We start from the raw sequence: 21,028 nt of genomic DNA on the forward strand, positions 1-21,028 counted from the left end.
ATCCCCATAGCGCACATCTTCAAGAAAGCTTCACACCGGGCTGCTTTGCTTATGAACAGTTTATAACATGCTACTGTACAAATGCAATATTACATGCCTCCATACATAAGAAAACGGTGTTAAATAGTTTTTCTTTTAAATAATTTATATAGTGCTCTATCATAGATTATATAGATATATGTGCTAATAACAATATTATTTAATTCACCTCTTATTTAATTTTCTTCCGATGGTTAAAATATTTTTTTTTAAATTTTTTAACACGTTTCTTGAAGTATGATCGTTTCTTTGTGAATATAACTTACATTAATTATGTGTTTTCAGTTCATTTTATATTGAAACCTCGCCATTTCTTCCGGAACCTTTTACAGGTTACATGATTTGAGCATGTGTTTTTCTCCACCTCATCACTATTGGAATTCTATAAAACACCTTATGATTGTTTCCTAGGGATGTCTTTTTTAAGCATTTTTTTCTTCATAAAGTCGTTTTTTTTACGGAAAACGTTTTGTCACCTAACACATACCTATGACCCTGTTTATCAATGTTTTTTTTTATGCCTAGAAATCATAGCACTATTTTTTAAACTCGCACACCCTTCACAACTCAACCCTCTCTCTCTCCGTTTTCTGCCACCTATCCCCCCTCATCGAGCTCACAAATTCCTCCCTTTCGCCGCACCCCTAAATCCCTGCCTCTCTTTCCTTCCTCCGTCCCCACAATGACCCCCACAGCTGTCTTGAGATCTCTCCCACGCTTTATTTACTGGATAGCGGTGACTTAATAAAGGCTTGAAGTCAAAATATCAACGGGGAGGGACGGCGGAGAGAGAAAGCGCCGCAGACGCGCCCTCTCGTCGATGGTAGCCGTTACCGACGCCACGGTAACGCTGGTGGAGCTTCGCCGCAGGCAGACAGACGAACAAGCCTCCAGAGCTTCATTGGGTCACTCGTGGCGATAAGGGACGTCCCGTCGATGTTGGGGACGCCGAAGATGAGGGTATATATTATTCCTTATTTCCCTTACCCTCGCAAATTCGTGTCGCCTCAGCATCATACACCAAGCCTCATTCGGACATCACGTAAAAAATTATAAATTGACATAAAATTCTGCATTCACACCAGCGTTTGTATAAATGCAGTAACAATTGATGCAATATATAGATATATATGTATATTTATATTATGTATACAATGCCTTTCATCCACCTATGTAGACGCAATGATTTTTTTCCTTTTTTTTCAAAATTTGTTCTAGTCTTTGACCGTTTTTGCGGGATTCACTTCAACTCGAAATTCCTCCGCGTCGTCAGTCGCGAGTTTGCGTACGGCTCCTGTTTCGATTTTTTTTCTTTTCAATCTGTTCGCCCAGTCGGGAAAGCACCGTCGCCGTGGAAAATTGGCCACGACGGGTGCGGATCGAAATGAGATTCGCAACGCAACGGTGGGGTCTAAACTCTCCGATTATTACGCGTCGAGAAGTAATGAATAGCGACGTGACGCCACGTTACGCGACGCGACACGACGCAACGCAACGCCATCTCCACGAGAGACCCTTCACCGTATTGCGTCCGTTTGTCTCCTCCGGTCGAAGTCAGAAAAAATAATTTCCGTCCGTATCCACGCAATGTCACGGTTTATCATTCCTTCGATATCTCACAGCAGGGGTTTTATTTGGGTCAAGTGTTTTAACCCCAATCACGAATTTAAAAAAATGAATATAGTAGTATAGAAGAAATTGGCAGTGGGTTTTTGTCGGAAAGCGAGAAAAAAAATGATCCTATTTTTTTTTGCTGTCACTGATTGAAGTTTATTTAATGTATATGTTATTTGTAATTAGTTCATGCCTCCTCTCCGTCGTTTTTGCACGCATAAAGTGCCAGACTTATGGGTTACCGTCGAGTACCGGTTGGAGCTGTGCATTATCGTTCCCTAAACGCTGTAAATACCTTCCGCTCCATTTTGTTATCTCCCTTCATCCTCCCGGCCTGCTCGCAATATTTTCTTTCAATTTTTCATTTCAAGAATTTGAAAACCCTCTCACTCGTTTCCCGAGCCTCCCGGCCTGCAAAAACAGTAACAGGGACATTTCCCCAAGGATCCCAAACGAATCGAAGGGCACTTTGATCTTCGGAATTAGTGCAAGGTGTGAGCTCACCAGAACTTTTGATTATTTTTTCGGAAATGATCATACCGCGATACCTCTAACTGATCTTCCTCACAAGGAAATGAAAAATAAGAGTTAACGATAAATAATCAGAGGCCTAAAGAGGACTAAAAAAACCTAAAAGGGCGTATTTTTTTCCAGCATTCAAAATTATTAACCGCTCCTCAAATGAATTTACGCCAGGGCTTGACCATACATCAATTTATGCTGTTTTCAGGAGAGGCTAGCCTTTTCCTCGAGACCTCTTTTCACTGACGCTTTCCACTTGAACGACACCCGCTCCCAAAAATTGTAAGACCAATGATTAGCCTCGGAGAAATTCCTAAGAAAGATTTTATTAGACATTAAACGCTCAATGAACCATAGAGAATCAGGATAGAGATATGAATTTTGAAAATGAAAAGCGTCCCTCTGAAGAGACATTCTCTTTTCCAATGGAAGCACAGAGGAATAGTTTTCACTAGCCATATATGTATATATATATATATATTTATTTATTATATTTGTTTTTAAGGAGGGACTCATGGCATGCAAAGCCCAAGTTTAAATGGTCGATAATTTGGAACAGACGGATTATTTTAAGTCGAACGTCAATCGATCGAGGAGAGCCGACTGCGACGCCCTCCGGTTAAGTTTGCTAGGGCAAAACGTAGTTTTTCAGACGAATCTGACATCGAAGTGTATTCAAGTGGGTCGAAATCTACCCCCGACGGTGAGAGATATTATTTCCATCCCCTTCGTTCGGTCCGGGACGAACTCAATCGCCCATATTCGGTAGGACACCTACATACAGGTCCCGCCGTACGGATCTGTAGGCCCGCCGTACGGATCAATTGCGGTCGGGGCTCGCCTCTTGGGCCAGCGACGTCGCCGTCAGGTCGGCTCGGATCACACCGGGAGGCGGTGGAACAGGGATATTGGGCCCACGGAAGTCGTCCCCGAGCAGGGTTAGCTAAGCAGGGCGGCGGAGAAGGGGCTACTGCGCCAAATGGTGAACTGGGAGAACGACGGAGTTCTCGACGTGAGCGAGCGGGTGAAAGGGGAGGGGAATTAGTTACGCCGTCCCGACGGAGAGGAGGAGGCCTTTAAATCGCTGAGGAGACCTTCGGGTGCATGTAAAAAACGTTTTGAGTAAAAACAGGAACCCGGAGGGAGGCCGAACTTAATGGTCGGTTGTCGTAGTGGGGATTTTTTTTTTAAATGAGGGGATGGCTGGGTGGGGGAAAAGGGGAACATGTTTTATATATGTATATAGCACCGCCATTTAAAACGTTTCGTGCGTGCAACAGCAACCGGGGCGCGGGGTGGAAGTAGGGATTGGGTCGCGCTTGGGGTGGACGCCAAATGCTACCCTCCCTGTCCCTTACCCTCGCACCTAACTCGTAATAATAAAGTGTCAAAAAAGAATTCGGAAAGGAATATTTATAGGTTTGCGCAGCGGGCATCTTCGAAAACACGCAAGCTGAGTAAGATTGTGGTTGTCTCCGAAAAAAAACGAGGAAGCAGTCCCATGTTAGGAGAATAAAGTTTTTTCCTTCACCGTCTCGACTCTTTTTTTTCAATTGAAGCATATTGAATTTGGGTGAATGTTCCAAGTTCAAGTCAAAGGCTGCGGCCGATTCGTGCAGTTTCCAAAGTCGAGGGATAATGTTTTTTTTGTCTTTGGCTTAACCATAACACGACCTTCGACCTAACCCCTTTTTCCTTTAAAAGCACTGAAAACTTCTCTAAAATTTATCTCATCCCTTAGGATCTTTTTAACGATCGTTAAATCACTATCACACACTTTTCTCTATTTACATTGCACACAGTCTTCATTCTTCTGAGTTTGTTCGTCCCAGAGTAGCCCTCGTTATATAAATACCATCGAGTAAACCACTTCATCAATCATACACACTGTATTCGTAAAATTATAAGTAGAAACGCGGGCCGCAGACGTAATCCTGCCGGAGTCCGTGCTTCCACCGCGCTCGGAGAAATATGTATGGTTGGCTACCTTAATGCAAAATTGGAGATTCTAAAAGGACACACACGCCCAACACATCCTCGAGTCAGTGTTTGTGTTTATTCATATATATATATATATATATATATATATATATATATATATATATATATATATATATATATATATATATACATACATATATGTATATATAGTCCCTTCATCCCTTCTTCGACGAGTGGATCAAGTGGGTCCCCGTTGATTCTGTCTCTCTCCCCGTTCCCATTGTGCGAATGCCTTTCGGAGTCGTTCTTCACGTACATGGCGACGTGAGAGAGGGTCGGGGTGGGAGACTTTCAGATGGCGACGGCTGTGGGTGGGGGTGAGGGGGTTTAAGGAGACCCCTCCCCCATTGAAGTGCCGTGGTGTTCGGGCGAACCAGGGTAGGGTGTGAGGTGGGGAGCGCGGAGACCCTTTTCGAACTCCTCCATCACCCGTCTACCCTCCTCTCATCTCCCGTGGAAAAAAAATAGTACTTCGACGAGGACCACACCCTCACACACCGGCCGCGCACTCCAAACGCACATTCGCTCCCGAAGGCAAACAAAGGCACACTCGCACACGCACATACACACACATCCATGCTACACCTTCCAGCAGTGGGCCCCCCGACTTACGCCCCCTCCACCCCCTATCCACCCTCCCCCGACATCGGGAGCAAAAAGGGCGTGCTCTCGCGAGTAGTTTTTTTTTGCAGTTCCCTTCCTCCGCAATCTTTTCACCACCAACCCTTAGGAACTCGCCCTTTTCGAGAGACCCCGCCACCTTCCCTGAGCCGCGGTGGACCTGGACGTCCCGCGCGCTGTCTCGGGTTTCGACTACTCCACTCCCCCCACTCCCCCCGGGGACGACGGACCGTCGATGAGAGCACTACTCCTCACCACTCCGGCCGACGCTTACACTTTGGTTTCATTACATCTCCGCTGGGTCGTGGTGGGACGGGGGTTGACGGAGGGAGATGAGGGTTGGGCGGCCAGGGGTACGGAAGATACCGGCTTCGGCGTTTAGGGGAGGGGGGATAGGGACACTGGGCGACATGCGGCGACAATGGTGGCCTTCCGTGCTCGAGTGGTCGGCCCGGGCCGTTTTTCCATTGGAGGACTTTTCACTCTTCCTTTCTTTCCCACTCTGCCGTCTTCCTCTCCCTCTTCCTCCCTCTCTCAACGTTTCGGTTACCACCCCCCGCACTTCCTCCTCTGCAAATTTCTCTTTGTGCTCTCTTAAATTTGCTCTCTCTCACATCACTCAACTCCCACTCCATCTCCAGATCCCCGCCCTCTCCAGGGAGGAAACATAAAACTTTTCAAAACGTGCCCACTCTTACACCTACACTCTATCTCTCTCTTTATCCCTTTCTCGCTTTATCATATGTATTTATATATATATATAAGCATGCAATTTAATATGTATATATATATTTAAGTATACATATACATTTTTCTTTCTAGGTTTCCCAATCCCGTTACTCTCAATATATATATATATACATACATATATATTATTTTTTTCCTCTTTGTTAAGCATCGCTCAATTCCTCAAAGCGGGAGACCATCTCCTTTTTCACTTGACCCGAGCCCGTCTGTACACGATTTCAAAGTCTCCACGTTATCCTCTCTCTCTCTTTCGCTTACTCGATCTCTCGGTACCTTTCTTTCGCTTTATCCATCTCGCTCTCTCTCTCTCTCGCTCGCTCCTTCCTCCCCGCATAAAAGTCTGCTCTACGCTTATTCCCCTTCCGCTTCCTCCCTGAAGAGGTACGTGGACCAGTAGACGAGGTTGAAGAGGGCGAACACCAGAGGGAACGTTATTCGTGAGATGACGTCAATCCTCTTGGAGCGCGTCGGGAACTTGGACAGCCACGTGCGACAGCAGTTCTTCCGCTTGGAGGGCGGGCCGGCCATGTGGATCTCACACGGCCCCCCGGCGCCGCCCCCGCCGCGGCCCACCTTCTCGGTCGCGTCCGGGTGGTGGTGGAGGTGCGGGTGTCGGACCAGGGGCTTCTGCCAAAGAGAGAGATGGGTGTATAAGTATATGTACAATAATATTTATACATATGTATACATATATATGCATATATATATACATATGTATGCATATGTATATATACATATATATGTATATACATATATGTATATACATATATGTATATATATATACACTTATGTTTATATATATACATATACATATATATATATATATATATATATATATATATATATATATATATATATAATATCTTCGAAATGGAACGCTCTTCGGCGACACACAAATATATAAAAACACAGATGTAGATTTTTAGAATATAGAGACACAAAGAAAGGACACTCACAATTTGTTATTTTACGTTTCGACAGCACGGCTGTCGTCTTCAGAATCATCGTTCTGAAGACGACAGCCGTGCTGTCGAAACGTAAAATAACAAATTGTGAGTGTCCTTTCTTTGTGTCTCTATATTCTAAAAATCTACATCTGTGTTTATATATATATAAATATATATATATATATATATATATATATATATATATATATATATATATATATATATATATATATATATACACATATACATATATTATAATTCTCACAAAACAGTCACAAGCGAGAGATCGAAAATTAAAATTATAAACACAAAATAGGGAAAGAAACTCAGTTTTGTTTTTTGAATATTTCTGTGGCACCTTTCTCAGCGGAAGGAAGAAAAATGACGATATAGATGATGGATAAGACAGGCGTAGTATAGGGGTAAGGGAGTGGGAAGTTTTTGGGGGTGGTCGTCAGGGGTGGGGATTGATGGGGAGGGAGAAGGGTGTACCACCACAGTGAGCAAGGTTCGTCCTTGGGTCCGAGTAGGTTGCCAGGAACCAGATGCATGTCAACTCGAGGGTTTTGAGTTTTAGCGGTGAGTCTGAAGGGAGAAGGTAGGCAATATTATGCACATTAATACAATCTTTCAATTTTGCAGAGGGAGTATTTTTAAGGACTGATATAGGCTATAACGGAAGAAGTGTTTAATAAAGGGTGGTTATTGTTGATACTGATGTCGGGAGAAATTAGTGCAAAACCTATCGAAGAAGAATGACCGATTTTGCAGTTAGATTGTATTGCGTGATGTGCATGAGGGAGTACCGTGGGGTGGGAGAGAATCGGTAAGATGAGCAGGGAGATAAGGAATGGCGAAGATGGGATTTGTTTTACATTCAGGTTTATTGTGAGGCTCTGGTGTGGATTTTGGAATGGTAGGGTATTAAGATAAGTGCTTTATCAGTTTCAATACATCAGATAACTTTGGTGACCGCGGTTGGAGCATGAGTACGCGAAGACAGCGTTTAGTGTACGATGGTAGACAGCTGGTGTATTAGAGGCTTTGGTGTTTGAGGTGGGCTCAATGTGAGCTGAGGTGTGTAATCTTTGATTAATCAGAAAAATATTGATCCCAAGGGAAGTGTAAATGTGTGTGTGTATGCATATACACGAGGTCTGCCTAAAAGTATCGCGAATTTTGAATTTCCGCGGGTTACGTATATTTGATTTTCGATTTTTTAGTGGCGTAATGGCGGTACTTATGTCTCTCACTTATGCCGAAAAGTTCGGTCATTTTGAATGTTCAGTTGTTGACAGCAGTTTTGGTAGGACGTGTTTTGGCTTGTCTTCGATTTATGCCTGTTCCAAAAAATGGATCAAAGAATCTGTATCAAATTTTGTGTGAAAAACGAAATTAAGTGCGCGGACGTATTCCGAATGTTGACTGTGGCATATGGAGAAGCTACCTTGGACCGAAGCAACGTTTATCAGTGGTACAAAATTTTCTCCGAGGACCGTGGAGATGTGAAGGACGAAGAGGGTGCCGGACGCCCGAGCACGTCAACAACAGACGAAAACATTGATGAAGTGAAGAAAATAGCATTAGAATCACCGTTAGAGAAGTTTCTGAGGACCTAAACATATCAATTGGCTCGTGAGATTTTTACCAATGATTTAGACAGACCACGGGTTGCCTTGAAATTCGTACCGAAATTGCTCAATTTCGACCAAAAAAAGCAACGCATTAACATTGCTAATGACGCTTTCCGCGACGACCCAAATTTGCTCCACAGAGTCATAACTGGTGTCGAATCATGGGTTTATGGTTATGACGTGGAAACTAAAGCTCAATCATCCATCCCAATGGAAGCTGCAGCACGAGCCAAGACCGGAAGAAGCGCGCACATTTGGCCGAATGTGAAAGTTTTGCCTAGAGTTTTCTTCGATTGCAGAAGCGTGGTACATCATGAGTTCTTGCCACAGGGTAGAAAGATAAATAAGGAATATTACCTGCAAGTTATGCGCAATTTGTGCGAAGCAATCCGCCACAAACGCCCGGATTTGTGGAAGAATAAAAATTGGCTTTTGCACCATGACAACGCCCCTGCTCACACATCTTTACTTGCGCGCGAATTTTTGGCTAAAAACAACGCACTAATGCTGCCGCAGCCACCGCATTCCCCGGACCTGGCCCCAAGTGACTTTTTCTTGTTCCCAAAACTGAAGAGACGCAAGAAAGGATGACGCTACGCTACGATTGACGAGATAAAGTCTGCATCGAAGGAGGAGCTGAACAAGATCACAAAAATTGATTTTTTGAAGTGCTTCGAGGATTGGAAAAAACGTTGGCACAAGTGTATAATGGGAATTACTCTGAAGGGGACAGAATAGATATTCATGGATAAATAAATAATTTTTGAAAAAAACACAAAAGTCGCGATACTTTTGAACAGCCTCGTATATGTGTGCACACACAAACACACATATGCAGTGGAGCCTCGTGCAGCGAGTGATTTGCATAATAAACAAAAAATATTGGTCCTGTAAACGACTCACTTGACGAACGACTTTTTGCTTAACGAGAAACGATGGCAGGGGAATCGCCGAATTCATTGCACGCTTGCTACAGTAGTTTGTCACCAGCTCTCGTTCTGCTAGCATCTTTGCGTCGCCAGTGGTCACACATATTTCCTAACTAGTGTTCCAACATGTTATTAGTGATTTTTGGGCCAAGTTGAATAATACTTTGTTCGGAGTATAAAAATTGACCTCGAAAAAGAGAAGAAAGCCGTGAGAGAATTGTAAGAAGAAAGCCATGAGAGAATCAAAATAAAATAGAGCAGTAGAAATGAAAAGTAAAATCATTGAAAATCAGGAACAAGGTGGCTGATCTAGTATTCACATCCACAATCGGTCGACATCAACGATTGGGCTTTTCTTCAAGAACACGGACAAGACTAAGGAGGTGGATACTTCAAATAGGGTGACAAATATCACCGCAACGGTCACGTACTCTCAACGATGGTTAAAAGTTAGTGCTCATAAGCATAAATGAAAATCAATTGCAATGCGACACCATTAACGAGATTATAATTTTTGAGAAGGGAAAAGTGGTTTTCATAGTTGAAAATTTATCATGGCGTTAAAAATAATCATTTGTAGGAGAGTAAAAACATATTTGGTACAGGATAATGGAAAACACGTTAGCAAATTTATGACCGAAAAGAAGGAGGAGAAGCAAATTTTTATGAAAAATATTGATATACTCGGAATCCGAACGCGGGACCTTCTACCTGCCTGTCGAATTAATTGAGCTAATGTGCCAAATACCAGATATTCGGCACATTAGCTCTAAATTCATGCTCGTGAAAAACTCAAGAAGCGATAAACTGATAAAAGATTGTGTCACTCAAAATAAATTTGATTGACACAGGCGTTTAACTCTCATGGGGCACTGCCAACTAATATCTAAAATACGTTCATTTGATTGGGAAAATATATTCTAGATGTCAAGAAAAAGAAAGAATGGAGAGAATTAAATTACTTGACCTTTCTTCATCATGTTGATACAATATGAACACATGTTAGCACTTATAGCAATTATATGAACACAAATAGAGTTGGTTTTGCAGATAATGAAGAATTTTAAGTTTTGAAACATTTCCCCGCCAGCTGAAAATGACGTCATATTTCAACTGCAAATTTTTTACAGTGAACGGAAATTTGACAAAATTAAAGCAAAAGAAGGAAAAACATAATTAATTGCATTTGATGATTAATGATTTGGAAATTATGTATACGAGTAGTTCAATTCGTCGTACAATAGATAATATTTATAATTATAAGTTGATCTTTTTGAAAGAAAGAAATACACCAAGATGGAAGCTTAAGTCATGATACACCTTTGCGCGTAATGTAACACGGTCGTAAATTAATATCTATTGCAATCTAGCATAATCTTAGTGCATTATTATTTATACTTGTAAAGATGCAGTATATAATATATATAGATTATTTATTTTTATATTTACGAAGATAAAGAAAATAGTTCAAATTCAAGTTGCTAGGCCGGAGCTACTTTAAATTAGTTTCCCTGTCCTTTTGAAAGCGTCCGAGCAATTTTAACCTAACGATAGCTGCTGCATGTTCTTTGTTTAAATAATTGATAGATCTCATTGCATAACTCAAGATCTATTAATGAATAACGCATTGCAAATTTAATATGCATGATATGTTTTGCCAAGAAATATTCTGCCAAGCATCTATACGAAACGCATGACGCAATTGAAGGTTATGCGTTTAAAAAAATAATTGGTTATGATGATTTTATACTGCTAGCTTAAACAAATTTATGCATCCATTATAAGCTTCCAATCAATTTCATAATTCAAAATTTCATGGGCACTCACAAATGAATAAAAGCGTATTGTATGGGTTCAAAAATGAGCGTACATTAAACGATTTTTCATTCATTAAAACGCAAAGTAATTTTTATCTCTTGAATTCCCACAGAATGCATAATATCTGGAAATTAAGCGAATAAAATTCGAAGTTGTGATATTTTAATTTGAATCATAGCTATTGGCAATAAATAAAATAAAAAAATATCTTAGGGATATTTTTGTAAGTTTCAATTGTTGAGTTTATTTCAATAAATAAACACATGGACCTAATAAGGGAATAAATTGAGTGCAAAATCAATTTCAGCAAAGAAAAATGTTGTAAAAACGCTACTGATACAGTCCGCCCGGATGAGTGGTTATTAACGGAGGCGCCCGGAACTTGAGGTCATTTGTGCCCTTAGGGTACGAGTACGGGGAAAGTGCGTATTTTGGGATAAATCTTTAGGGAAGTAAAATGGAAAGGAGGAGAAAGAGGGTCGTACCCAGTGAGTAAATACTCCCAGGGATCTACATCGTTTTAAGAAGCCACTGATAGAAGTATTAATGCTCTGAAAATACGTGATATACACATTAAAGCTGAAATGAAAATATTACCATTGCTAGGATTCGAACTCGGGAAATAGATTTTTAGGAATTTCCACAGTGAGCGGAGTGAATTATCACTCCGCTTCCAGCTTGAGAAAATGAAGTCAGTTCCGCTGATTTTTAGATTAATTTACGAAATATTCTTCATTCCAGTAGCGAATTTGTCAGATAATAAACAATAGTAGAAGTGATACATCCTACATACTGCAGGGATGGTTTTGGAAAGAACCAGATGTTACTCTACTATCGTCCAACTCCTGGGAAAAAGTTGCGTACGAGTCATTCTGGTGTTCATGAACCATAGCAGACAATAACACACGTGAGTGTCCAATTGAAAAATAACTTGCGTGGATAAATATTTGTATGAAGATATATTTAGTGACGGCCAATTATTTTAAGGTGCCATTTTGCATTTATAATTCACAAATAACGCAAGTAATTGTTGATTTCCTATAAAATGAAACTCCACCACAATCAAAAAGTTACATTATTTACACTGAACGACGGTAAATGTTTGACAACTCATCAATTCAAATAAACAAATGATTAAAGGTGAGTATACCATAAAAATATTTTTATGAGTACAAAGAGTGAAAGTGAAAAGCTCCCTTAGCCTTAGTTCTGTCTTCTCATTATTATTTTGAGTCGTGTTTTCAACGAAAACTATTTTTACCATTGAAAAGATAAACAAATAATTAGAATTATACGAACTTTATCCAAAATTTTCACATGGCTTTGTGGTAAGGTGATGAAACGACTAGGTGGATGAGGTTGTCTAGGTTAGGATACGGAGAAATAATAAAATGCTAGTGAAGTTATGGAAAGCGGAAACCAAACGTGAAATCTGGCGGATAGCATGCGAACATTAAGGCCTCAAATGTGACTCAAAGTAGCCCTTAACTTCGCGTGTCCTGGGTCAATCCTTTTCTCAAAAAAGATTACCCCGGGCGGAACTCATTAACCATTTAACAAATAAGCTGTTTCCTTTCTTTAACCGTTGCAGAAACTTATTAATCATTGAGAAAACAAGCCATTTCCTCTTTCTCCGTCATAGGACATTTCTATTAAACCCCTTGACTGATGCAAAAATTACCCTGAAAATCATCGCCCATTAAACCGTGTAGGAAAACATTTCCTTGCAAATTAAGTATCAATTTTATTTTTTTAACTCTTTTATTCGTTCATGTTCATTCATCAACCCCTCAATAATGAAGAAATGTATTGCGTAGAATTTATGCTATAAATAAACAAATATAATGAATCTGTTTGCCTGTCATTCAACATACTCTTAGACTCATCTAAAAGAGAGAAAAAAATTAGTTTTAAATAAATTCAATTTGTTATAAATAAAGAGAAATAAACAATAATGACTATTGATAAATATGAAACTGCGGAGGTATTTTCAAATTTTCTTCTTCCAACATACCTCCTGTTAGAGTCTAATTACACGTTTGAAAAATTTCCGACTGAGTATTGTTGAAACATTTACTGAGACCCTATACCGTTCAACTAGAACATACATTGATTTATGCCCTATTTTAACGTTTAGTTTCAATAACTATTGCATTTTACAATTTTAAATGATAATTTAAAAAAATAGAAATTTTAAACGAGTATCATATATTACCGCTCTAGTTCATCAAGGTTATTGACCAAAGTGATTGAATAGTAATTAAAACCAATTACGTATTGAGATAAAACCACTGTAATGTGTAGTCCAGATAAAGATATTTTACCGAAAAAATAAGGCAAATAATAATTAATAAGATAAAAAAAATTGAAATTACCATATGTTAATCGATAGAGAATAATATCATCATGATTACAAAAATGATTATGCCTTCATATAATAATTCCGAACTCATATTGAATTATCAAATAAAGAAAAATAAATGTAACACCTATATTTCATGGAACAAAGAATATTAATGAGAGTATCATCGAAATGATAACATCACCACTTAAAATATGGAAAACTATCATTTCTATCCAGTTTGGAATTCTTATTAAGACTAAGGTTTTGCATAATTAAATTCCATATTAATAAAACTAACAACCGTGCAAACTTTCAAATTATTCTCAAAACTAACTTCGACTTAATTTTTAAAATGAACTTTGCAAATTTAGCGTCATCTGTGTAATAATTGCACAGAGAGGTACGTCAGGCGTAGTATCTTATGATATTATTGAATCGTCCGTCCATTTCGGCCGATTAACACGAATATTTCAGTAATGAATTTCAATAATGAATTCAGAACTCTTAAAACTCCACCGAAAAATAGAGACGCTCGTATTCGATAAATGAGTCCAATTAAATTTTCAGTCCTGGAAACAGAAATCGATACGATTCTTATTTCTAATGCAATTCTTGAATCCGGTCACCAATCACAGGAGCGTTTCAACATACCGTTCACAGCTGTACAAGGGGCGTTACAAGAGACAAAGTACTAACTGTTGCGCTGGAATCAACATTATTTTTCAATCAGCATATCGTCGAAAACAAAAGATTACAGAAGTTTGCCTTAATGCAAATCAATGGTCGAAAGTAGATTGGTAAGTACCGTGTGACACGATCTAAAAATGAGTACCCTCGAATCTTGAGACACGAAATTTGTCAACACTAGGGAGTACAGTGAGTTGAGTTCCCTCGAGGGTGGGGGGTGGTTGGTTTGGGGGCTGTCGTTGTCCTTACCATTGGAAAGGAGTTGGCGCCGGCGGGGCCGCCCTCCTCAAGCATGTTAGCGGCGGCGGCGGCCGCTTCGGCCGCGGCCACGGCTGCCGCGTGCATCTCCATCTGCTCGCACTCACGCTGCTGCCGCCGGGCCTTCTTCATGTTTTCACGGTGCATGTCAGAGCGGGAAGCGTAGTTCACCAGCGCGAACTCCAGTAGCGCCCCGAACACGAACGTTAAGCACACCTGCGTCGTGGAAGGGCACCAGGAAGGCGGGGGGGAATAGAAAAAAGGAAGATTAGGTGGGACGGGGTGGTAGAACACAAGTCGACGCGGTTGGACCTTTACGAACCTATGTCGCGGGAGGAATTCCATTTGCTGTATTAGCGTCTTTGTGGGACTATCATAATGGCGAAGTTCGTCCTTATTACTTCGAGCGTTATCATGCGATCTAAGCATTTAACGTGCTTCTTCGGAGGTTATTTAAGCTAGATAAGCATCGATTAGGCGAAATTAAATTCATACACAATTAAGTTGATAACGAAAGACGAAAACCCTAAACCGAAAACTTGAAATGAACCCAAATAAGTGAAGCTTGAATGCAGTTACTTCATAGTTTGACTTTCAAGTCACTGTGGTAGAGAAACGCTTACATTTTACCATTTGGAGACATTTAAATCACTACACTGAATGGATTGCAATTTTTCAATTTTGATATAATGAAGTTATGACATTTTTAGATATGGATATCTACAGAAAAATAATGTGAACGTGGCACAGCTCTAGGCTTTATAAAATTCCATAGATTTATAAACTTATATGATTTCAATGTGATATAATTAAGAAAATTTACCTATTTAAAGTCAATACATATCGGAAATAGCTTCGCTTTCTCGGGGAAATGTACCACCTTTTATTTTCAGACATTGAAGGAATATTTCAAAGCCTACACTTTACCTTAGACTGCTAATTATAAAAGTTATAACTTAGGTTAGACAACAAGATTAAGTTAGATGTAATGCATCCACATTTGATGACAACCACAAAAAAAAGGTGAAAAATCACAGAAAATTTAAATAACTATCTTATTATCATTCTACTTTCCTTTTACAAATTACGCTTGACAATTGATAAACCTGTTTATAAATAGACATTTCCTGGCAGAGAATGACACCGAATCATTTGGCGGCATGTGAGGATTGACTTGCACAGCAATAATACATCTTCCATTCTATCGTCGTTATAACAATCAAGTCCCCTCCTCGAGGCTTCGGAATGAGAGTTCATAACGCATTATTTATGAATACGATAGTAAGTTATCCCATTTTTATCAACGTGGATTTGCATTTTATTTTGCTTATCTAATATTCGTCCACAGGAATAGAAATATTCCTTTTAATTAAGCGAAAAGGTTGGAGAATCACTACTTTAAATTAGTTCATCCATGTGATTTGTTGAAATTATATTATTACCGCAAGTGTTACAAAATATATTTATAGTGTAAAACTTTCTGATTATCTCATTTGATACATTGACGACTACTTGAGATGCGTTGATCATTACACTATTTTCGTACAAGTTCAATTTTATGTAGTTCAAAAACTGTAACCGATTGTTAACTCGTGTAGGTTAATTAGTACTGTACTCGCAGATCGGTGAAACGAAAAAAATTCAAAAGGTCATCGGGAACAAAACCTTACCACTAGGTATCAACATATACTATATGCAGGAACCGTCAATAGCATAATAATCTTTCGTCTTAGAATATGACCTCGATCTGAAAGATCACCATGTTTAGTTATGAAATATTAAAAAGATCGCGTCCCCATAATTTTATGCTGTGTTCTCATACTAGTTCATGCAGTGCTGTCATTATTGAGCAGGAATGATGCTACATTCACTTTCTGGTTGAAAGTATGTATTAAAATTTAAAAGATGCTGAATAAACGCCCCGACCTACTTTTGCGAAAAGATATACAAGAAAATACTACTTTAAGTTCAAATTTAGGGTAAAGATAAAATGGTACAATACGATTTCTTGTCATACATAAGCCATTTAACAAAAAACACAAATATAGACATTATAAAAATGAATTAAGCTACCCTCAGTAAATTAATATGTTGTACGTCAACAGATAAAATTGGAGTGACAACAAGAATATGGCGGAAAATAAAAGAATTGCCACTCTTAGCCGAAGATTTAAAAAAAATGATTCCAACTAGAAAAAAAAATGAACGGGTTTTTTCGCAGTATTGTGTATTTAAACTGGGCAATTCAAAATACATGGGAAAAGTGAGATCGTAGATGGTCCTTTAGAGTTGCATAATTTAAGCGATCTTACCAAATCATTCTATAAAAACAATTTTACAGTAAATTTAATGTTATACTGACAATTTAATCATCCCTCTCTGAGCTTTAGTGATAAATAATTAACACCAAAAAGTCTGGCGGAGCAACTGATTTTGTGGAAAGGCTCAGCAACGGGATTTTATAAATAACTGTTTACGCATCAATGAGATGTTTATTGCTGGCAATTGCAAAGGCGTGAGACTCGTAGGGAATTGACTCAAGAGGCGCGGCGCGCCTGGGCTCAGGGGCCCCTGGCAAGAGGGCACTCTTACCCCCGTCCACACGTCGATGGCCTTGGTGTAGGAGACGGGCGGTAGGGATGCGTTGATCCCGGACGTCTGCGTGGCCATGGTGAGCAGCGTGGTGACGCCGAGAGAGACCCGGGCCGGCACGGCGCCTTGGTCCAGCCAGAAGGAGACCCAGGACACGATGACCAGCATGCAGCAAGGGATGTAGATCTGAATGAGGTAGTAACTGAACTCTCTCTTGAACAGTAGGTCGACCTTCAGGCAGCTGTACTCACCTGCAAAGTGACAATAGTTTTTGAATGAATCCGAACATCAATTTGAACGAACATTTGGTTTGGCGTAATTTAAGTGGTTGATATTTTAGAACACGAAAAGCATACTGGTCATTGTCTAAAGATTTTTATTTAGAAATGAGTATGCTCCATCCGGGACAGCAGTCGAGACTTAACACATAGACAGATTTATGCCTGATTGAAATTCATACGCAATGCGGTTGGCAATCACTAAACGCCTGGAACTTTCGCACGGTGCGAGTGCGTTCATTAAGTTTTTGGATCATATTATGTGTTGATTAATTTGAAAATTGCTTGTATCTCGCAACTTTATCCTTAATTTGAAATTAAGTTCAACTTTTTCAAGCCAAATTTTCTACTAGAGACTTCTCGCTGAATATTCAGGAACAATTGTTGATGAATACGAGGAAAATGAAGTGTAGTGGTGGTATTTTTACACGTGGTGATTACGTAAAGAATTGTAAATGAAAAAACTGTACACACTTGCCCTATATATTTCTTTCGGTGGGATCTTATTCTTCAAAGCTCATTAGAGCCAGATAACTGGTCGTTGACCCCTATAGAACTTGGTGTAACAATAAAATTTCCTCCAGAATTTACGCATTTCCTTATAGTTTTATAAGGTTAACACATAAATGATTACAACTGAACTTTGAACCTATATCAAGCAACAAAAAAGACGCAATCTCTGATCTAGCTAAGAATTTGTTCCAGGTATGCCGCTTTATGTACTTTAGGATATTTACGGACATCAATGCACCAAATACTTACTCCGCGAGACATGAAAAACACTCTCTTATAATAAAAAGGGTTCAAGTCAGAGGAGAACTACAATATGTGTCTTAACTATAATTCTACCTTCACACAATCGACTCCGTGGGCCAGACGTATAAGAATTTACCTCTAGTGTCCTACCACACCCTCTCCCGCAGCGCTTTTTAACAGTGCATCAGATATTCACATGGATATTGATACATCGTACCATACTTATATGCATTTTTTACATATATACTTATACAGATGGTTTTGAATACATCTTCAGGGCGCCTTCCAGGCGTTGCAGACACGTCTTCGCAAGTGTATTGACGCAGGGTGAGAGCATTTCGTAGAATTTAAAGTATTAGTACAAGTACGATCAAGAAAATAATTTTCCCCAGAGAAGCTATTAAAACCATGTATATTACTTTCGCAATGAACCATGTACAATTTATGATATGCGCAGGGGCGTACACGTGTGTGAGGATGTTATGAAGAGGAATATGTGGATGTTCATGTGGTAAAATCCTTTCCTTAGATTCACCGATCTTATTTTGCTTCCTTACTTAAAATTATATTTTTCATTAGTACGAGGGAGGTACATAAATAAATAAATATATATATAAATGCATTTATGTAAAAAATCTTGACGTACATCCATATTTGTTCATCAAAGATGAATAAAAATATTATTTCACTTTGTATTCTTTTCTCACTAAAGTCCTATGTAGGACCTCTAAAAATAAAATCAAAAGGTCTTTAGTCTGTTTAATTATTTCATAAAATTATTATTATTATTATTAAAAATTCACATGTGCTGATAGACAGTGTCAGGTGCCACACAAGTCCCTAATAATCTCAAAAGATAATAGATAAAATCAGACTTCAAAACACAAATCTCTTTAACAAAACAAGCTAATCCCCATCTCATTTAAATCCATCAATCAGCAAAAAAAAAGATGATAAAAAAAAATAAGTCATTTCATAAAATACAATACACCACACATCAATCAAATTATTACATATATTATTGCATAGAGGTCAACGAGCGCGGCAGGTACGACACTTTTAAAATAAAAACACTATATGTATGTGCTAATGCATTTCAGGGATAAATGCAGGTTTGTTACTCACCAGTGTTTGTTTTACTGTTGCAATAGTCAGTGAGGAACTTCTCTAGCGTGAAGCGAGGCAGGTGTAAATTTTTCACCACCTGCACGGGATCCCCATCTTTCCAAAGGAACACCAAATCGTCAGTCGTCCAGCCGTCTAAAATGGAAAATCGGTTTTTTTAAAACAACTACGGCGAATGGAAAAAAATGGAGTTGAAATATATTTACAAGTAAAAGTCATTTCTCTGAATCCTGAATCCAAACATTGGGATTCTAATTGTTTTGTTTCATTAAAGGGATTCATTTTTATCCATCTGTTCTAATAATTTTAACCAAAACAACGAATAATTACTTTTACGATAATTGCATAAATAAACTTATACCCGAATTTAGGCAATTTTTTAAGTAGACAATATTTTATCATAGAGACAATGGCTAGCATTCATCGTGATAACTGCAAAAAATATTTTTAAAGTCGATAGATATTTTTCAAAATATTTCCATGGATATTTGCTGCTTTCAACATCTTTTAAAAATGTTACCCGTTGTTGTGGTGAATAATTATACATGATCTATTCTTAAACTCCAATTATCATGAAATATACCATAGTTAACTTTCATATGCATAACGATTTCCGAATAATTAGATTACTCTAATTACGTCACTAATACGAGACTCGTCACTCGTATTAGTGACGAGTCTCGTATTATTACATGTAATTACAATTGAAAGCATTTTTTGGTAAACCTGGATTTGATGAATACATTAATTGATTAATTAATGCATATTACCACAGTAATCGAAGTACCAAAATTTAAAATATTACTACTTAGAATGAATTAATAATGCGAGTAAAATTTGCAAGTGTCAGTGGTTTTAAAAAATATGGGTTTCCAAACAATATTCTCGTTGTTGATCATTTCAGTCACTGAACGAAATATATATATATATATATATATATATATATATATATATATATATATATATATATATATATATATATATATATATGTAACTGTTAGTCACTGAACGAAATAAAAAAACTATGCATGCAATAAAACATATTCTTCTTGAAATTAACAGAAGTAAAAACGAGAATAAAAGACTTTTCCAACTCACAGCTAGCCATCCTTAGAGAGCAAACTTGTCTGTCAAGTGGGTAGAGCTTCAGGTTCATAGGACATGACAGCGTGAGCGATATGCTGGAAGGAAAGAAAAACAGGTAAATTCAGCGTATCAGTCACTTGCCCGATAAAAATTTCCATCGAAACGAGCAGAGGGGCATCAGATTTGAAGAATATTTCTTCAATACACGATGCAAATGAACAGAAATAAAGAAATTTGAGGTAAGTTTTACGACCAAACGATCACTACGAAAAGATGAAATAATGTTTAAAACTTAAACGTTCCCGTAACATGTGCCATAAATAGACTACTCAAGTAGCAGAAAAGTAGATACGTACCTTTTCAAGTTCAACTTAGCGATCAATCAACTTTAAAAAAAACTTGCTTATTCGAATAAATAATTAAAAAATACATACCCGAAATAAAATATTTGCATGTTCATTATTAAAACTGATATTCCAACACGCTTGGGCGAAATATTTTTTCAAGAAGATGCCTCTACTTCTAGCTATCTAAGCCATCTGCCCCACAAAGAAACGTGTAGCACGTAAATCATGTTTTTATTTAACAAAATGCGTTGTAATTAAGGCATTATGTTCTGAATAATCACTGAGAATGTTCTGAATTGTAACAAGAGGAGTTTTAATACAGAAAAAACGCAACAATAATGTAAATCATCGCTAAAACCATCAATTAAGTTTTTTACATGAATATTTCTGCGAACAGCTTTCTCAAGAATAAATTCCGCTACCCTATCAAAATCCCTTGTTTATCAATAATCCAACTCCTATGAAAAATGTTATTGTTCCCACGCAAGGATTATCAAAATTGATTTGATGCCTGATGAGGATTACCTGTTGAATCAATTTTGCACGTTCCGAACGTCTTCCGTTAAATTGCATATCATTAAGTATTCCTGTGATTATTTTTATTTCTTGGCGTCCCAGCTTTTATGGTGAGCAGATTCATATTATAGCTTAGAGTGAAAAATTATTCGGTGACCTCATTAATT

The 21,028-nt window shown here is 38.5% G+C and overlaps 1 protein-coding gene across 2 annotated transcripts in view; it reads right to left on the reverse strand.

The window, feature by feature from the left end:
* Nucleotides 1-4,830: 4,830 nt before the first annotated feature.
* Nucleotides 4,831-21,028, reverse strand: part of GluClalpha (glycine receptor alpha 1) — a 119,918-nt gene continuing 103,720 nt past the window's right edge. For both annotated transcript variants that reach the window (XM_071595140.1, XM_071595139.1), the window contains exons 6-10: nucleotides 20,011-20,093; nucleotides 18,913-19,047; nucleotides 16,754-17,004; nucleotides 14,153-14,377; nucleotides 4,831-6,171 (exon numbers count right to left, since the gene is read on the reverse strand). In XM_071595140.1, coding sequence (XP_071451241.1) covers nucleotides 5,896-6,171; nucleotides 14,153-14,377; nucleotides 16,754-17,004; nucleotides 18,913-19,047; nucleotides 20,011-20,093 — 970 coding nt within the window. In that variant the 3' untranslated portion in view covers nucleotides 4,831-5,895. The remainder of the gene's footprint in view (nucleotides 6,172-14,152; nucleotides 14,378-16,753; nucleotides 17,005-18,912; nucleotides 19,048-20,010; nucleotides 20,094-21,028) is intronic.

The sequence above is a fragment of the Hetaerina americana genome, unplaced genomic scaffold (genome assembly GCF_022747635.1).
Source record: "Hetaerina americana unplaced genomic scaffold, ioHetAmer1.1.p SCAF_7, whole genome shotgun sequence".
Lineage (NCBI taxonomy): Eukaryota > Metazoa > Arthropoda > Insecta > Odonata > Calopterygidae > Hetaerina > Hetaerina americana.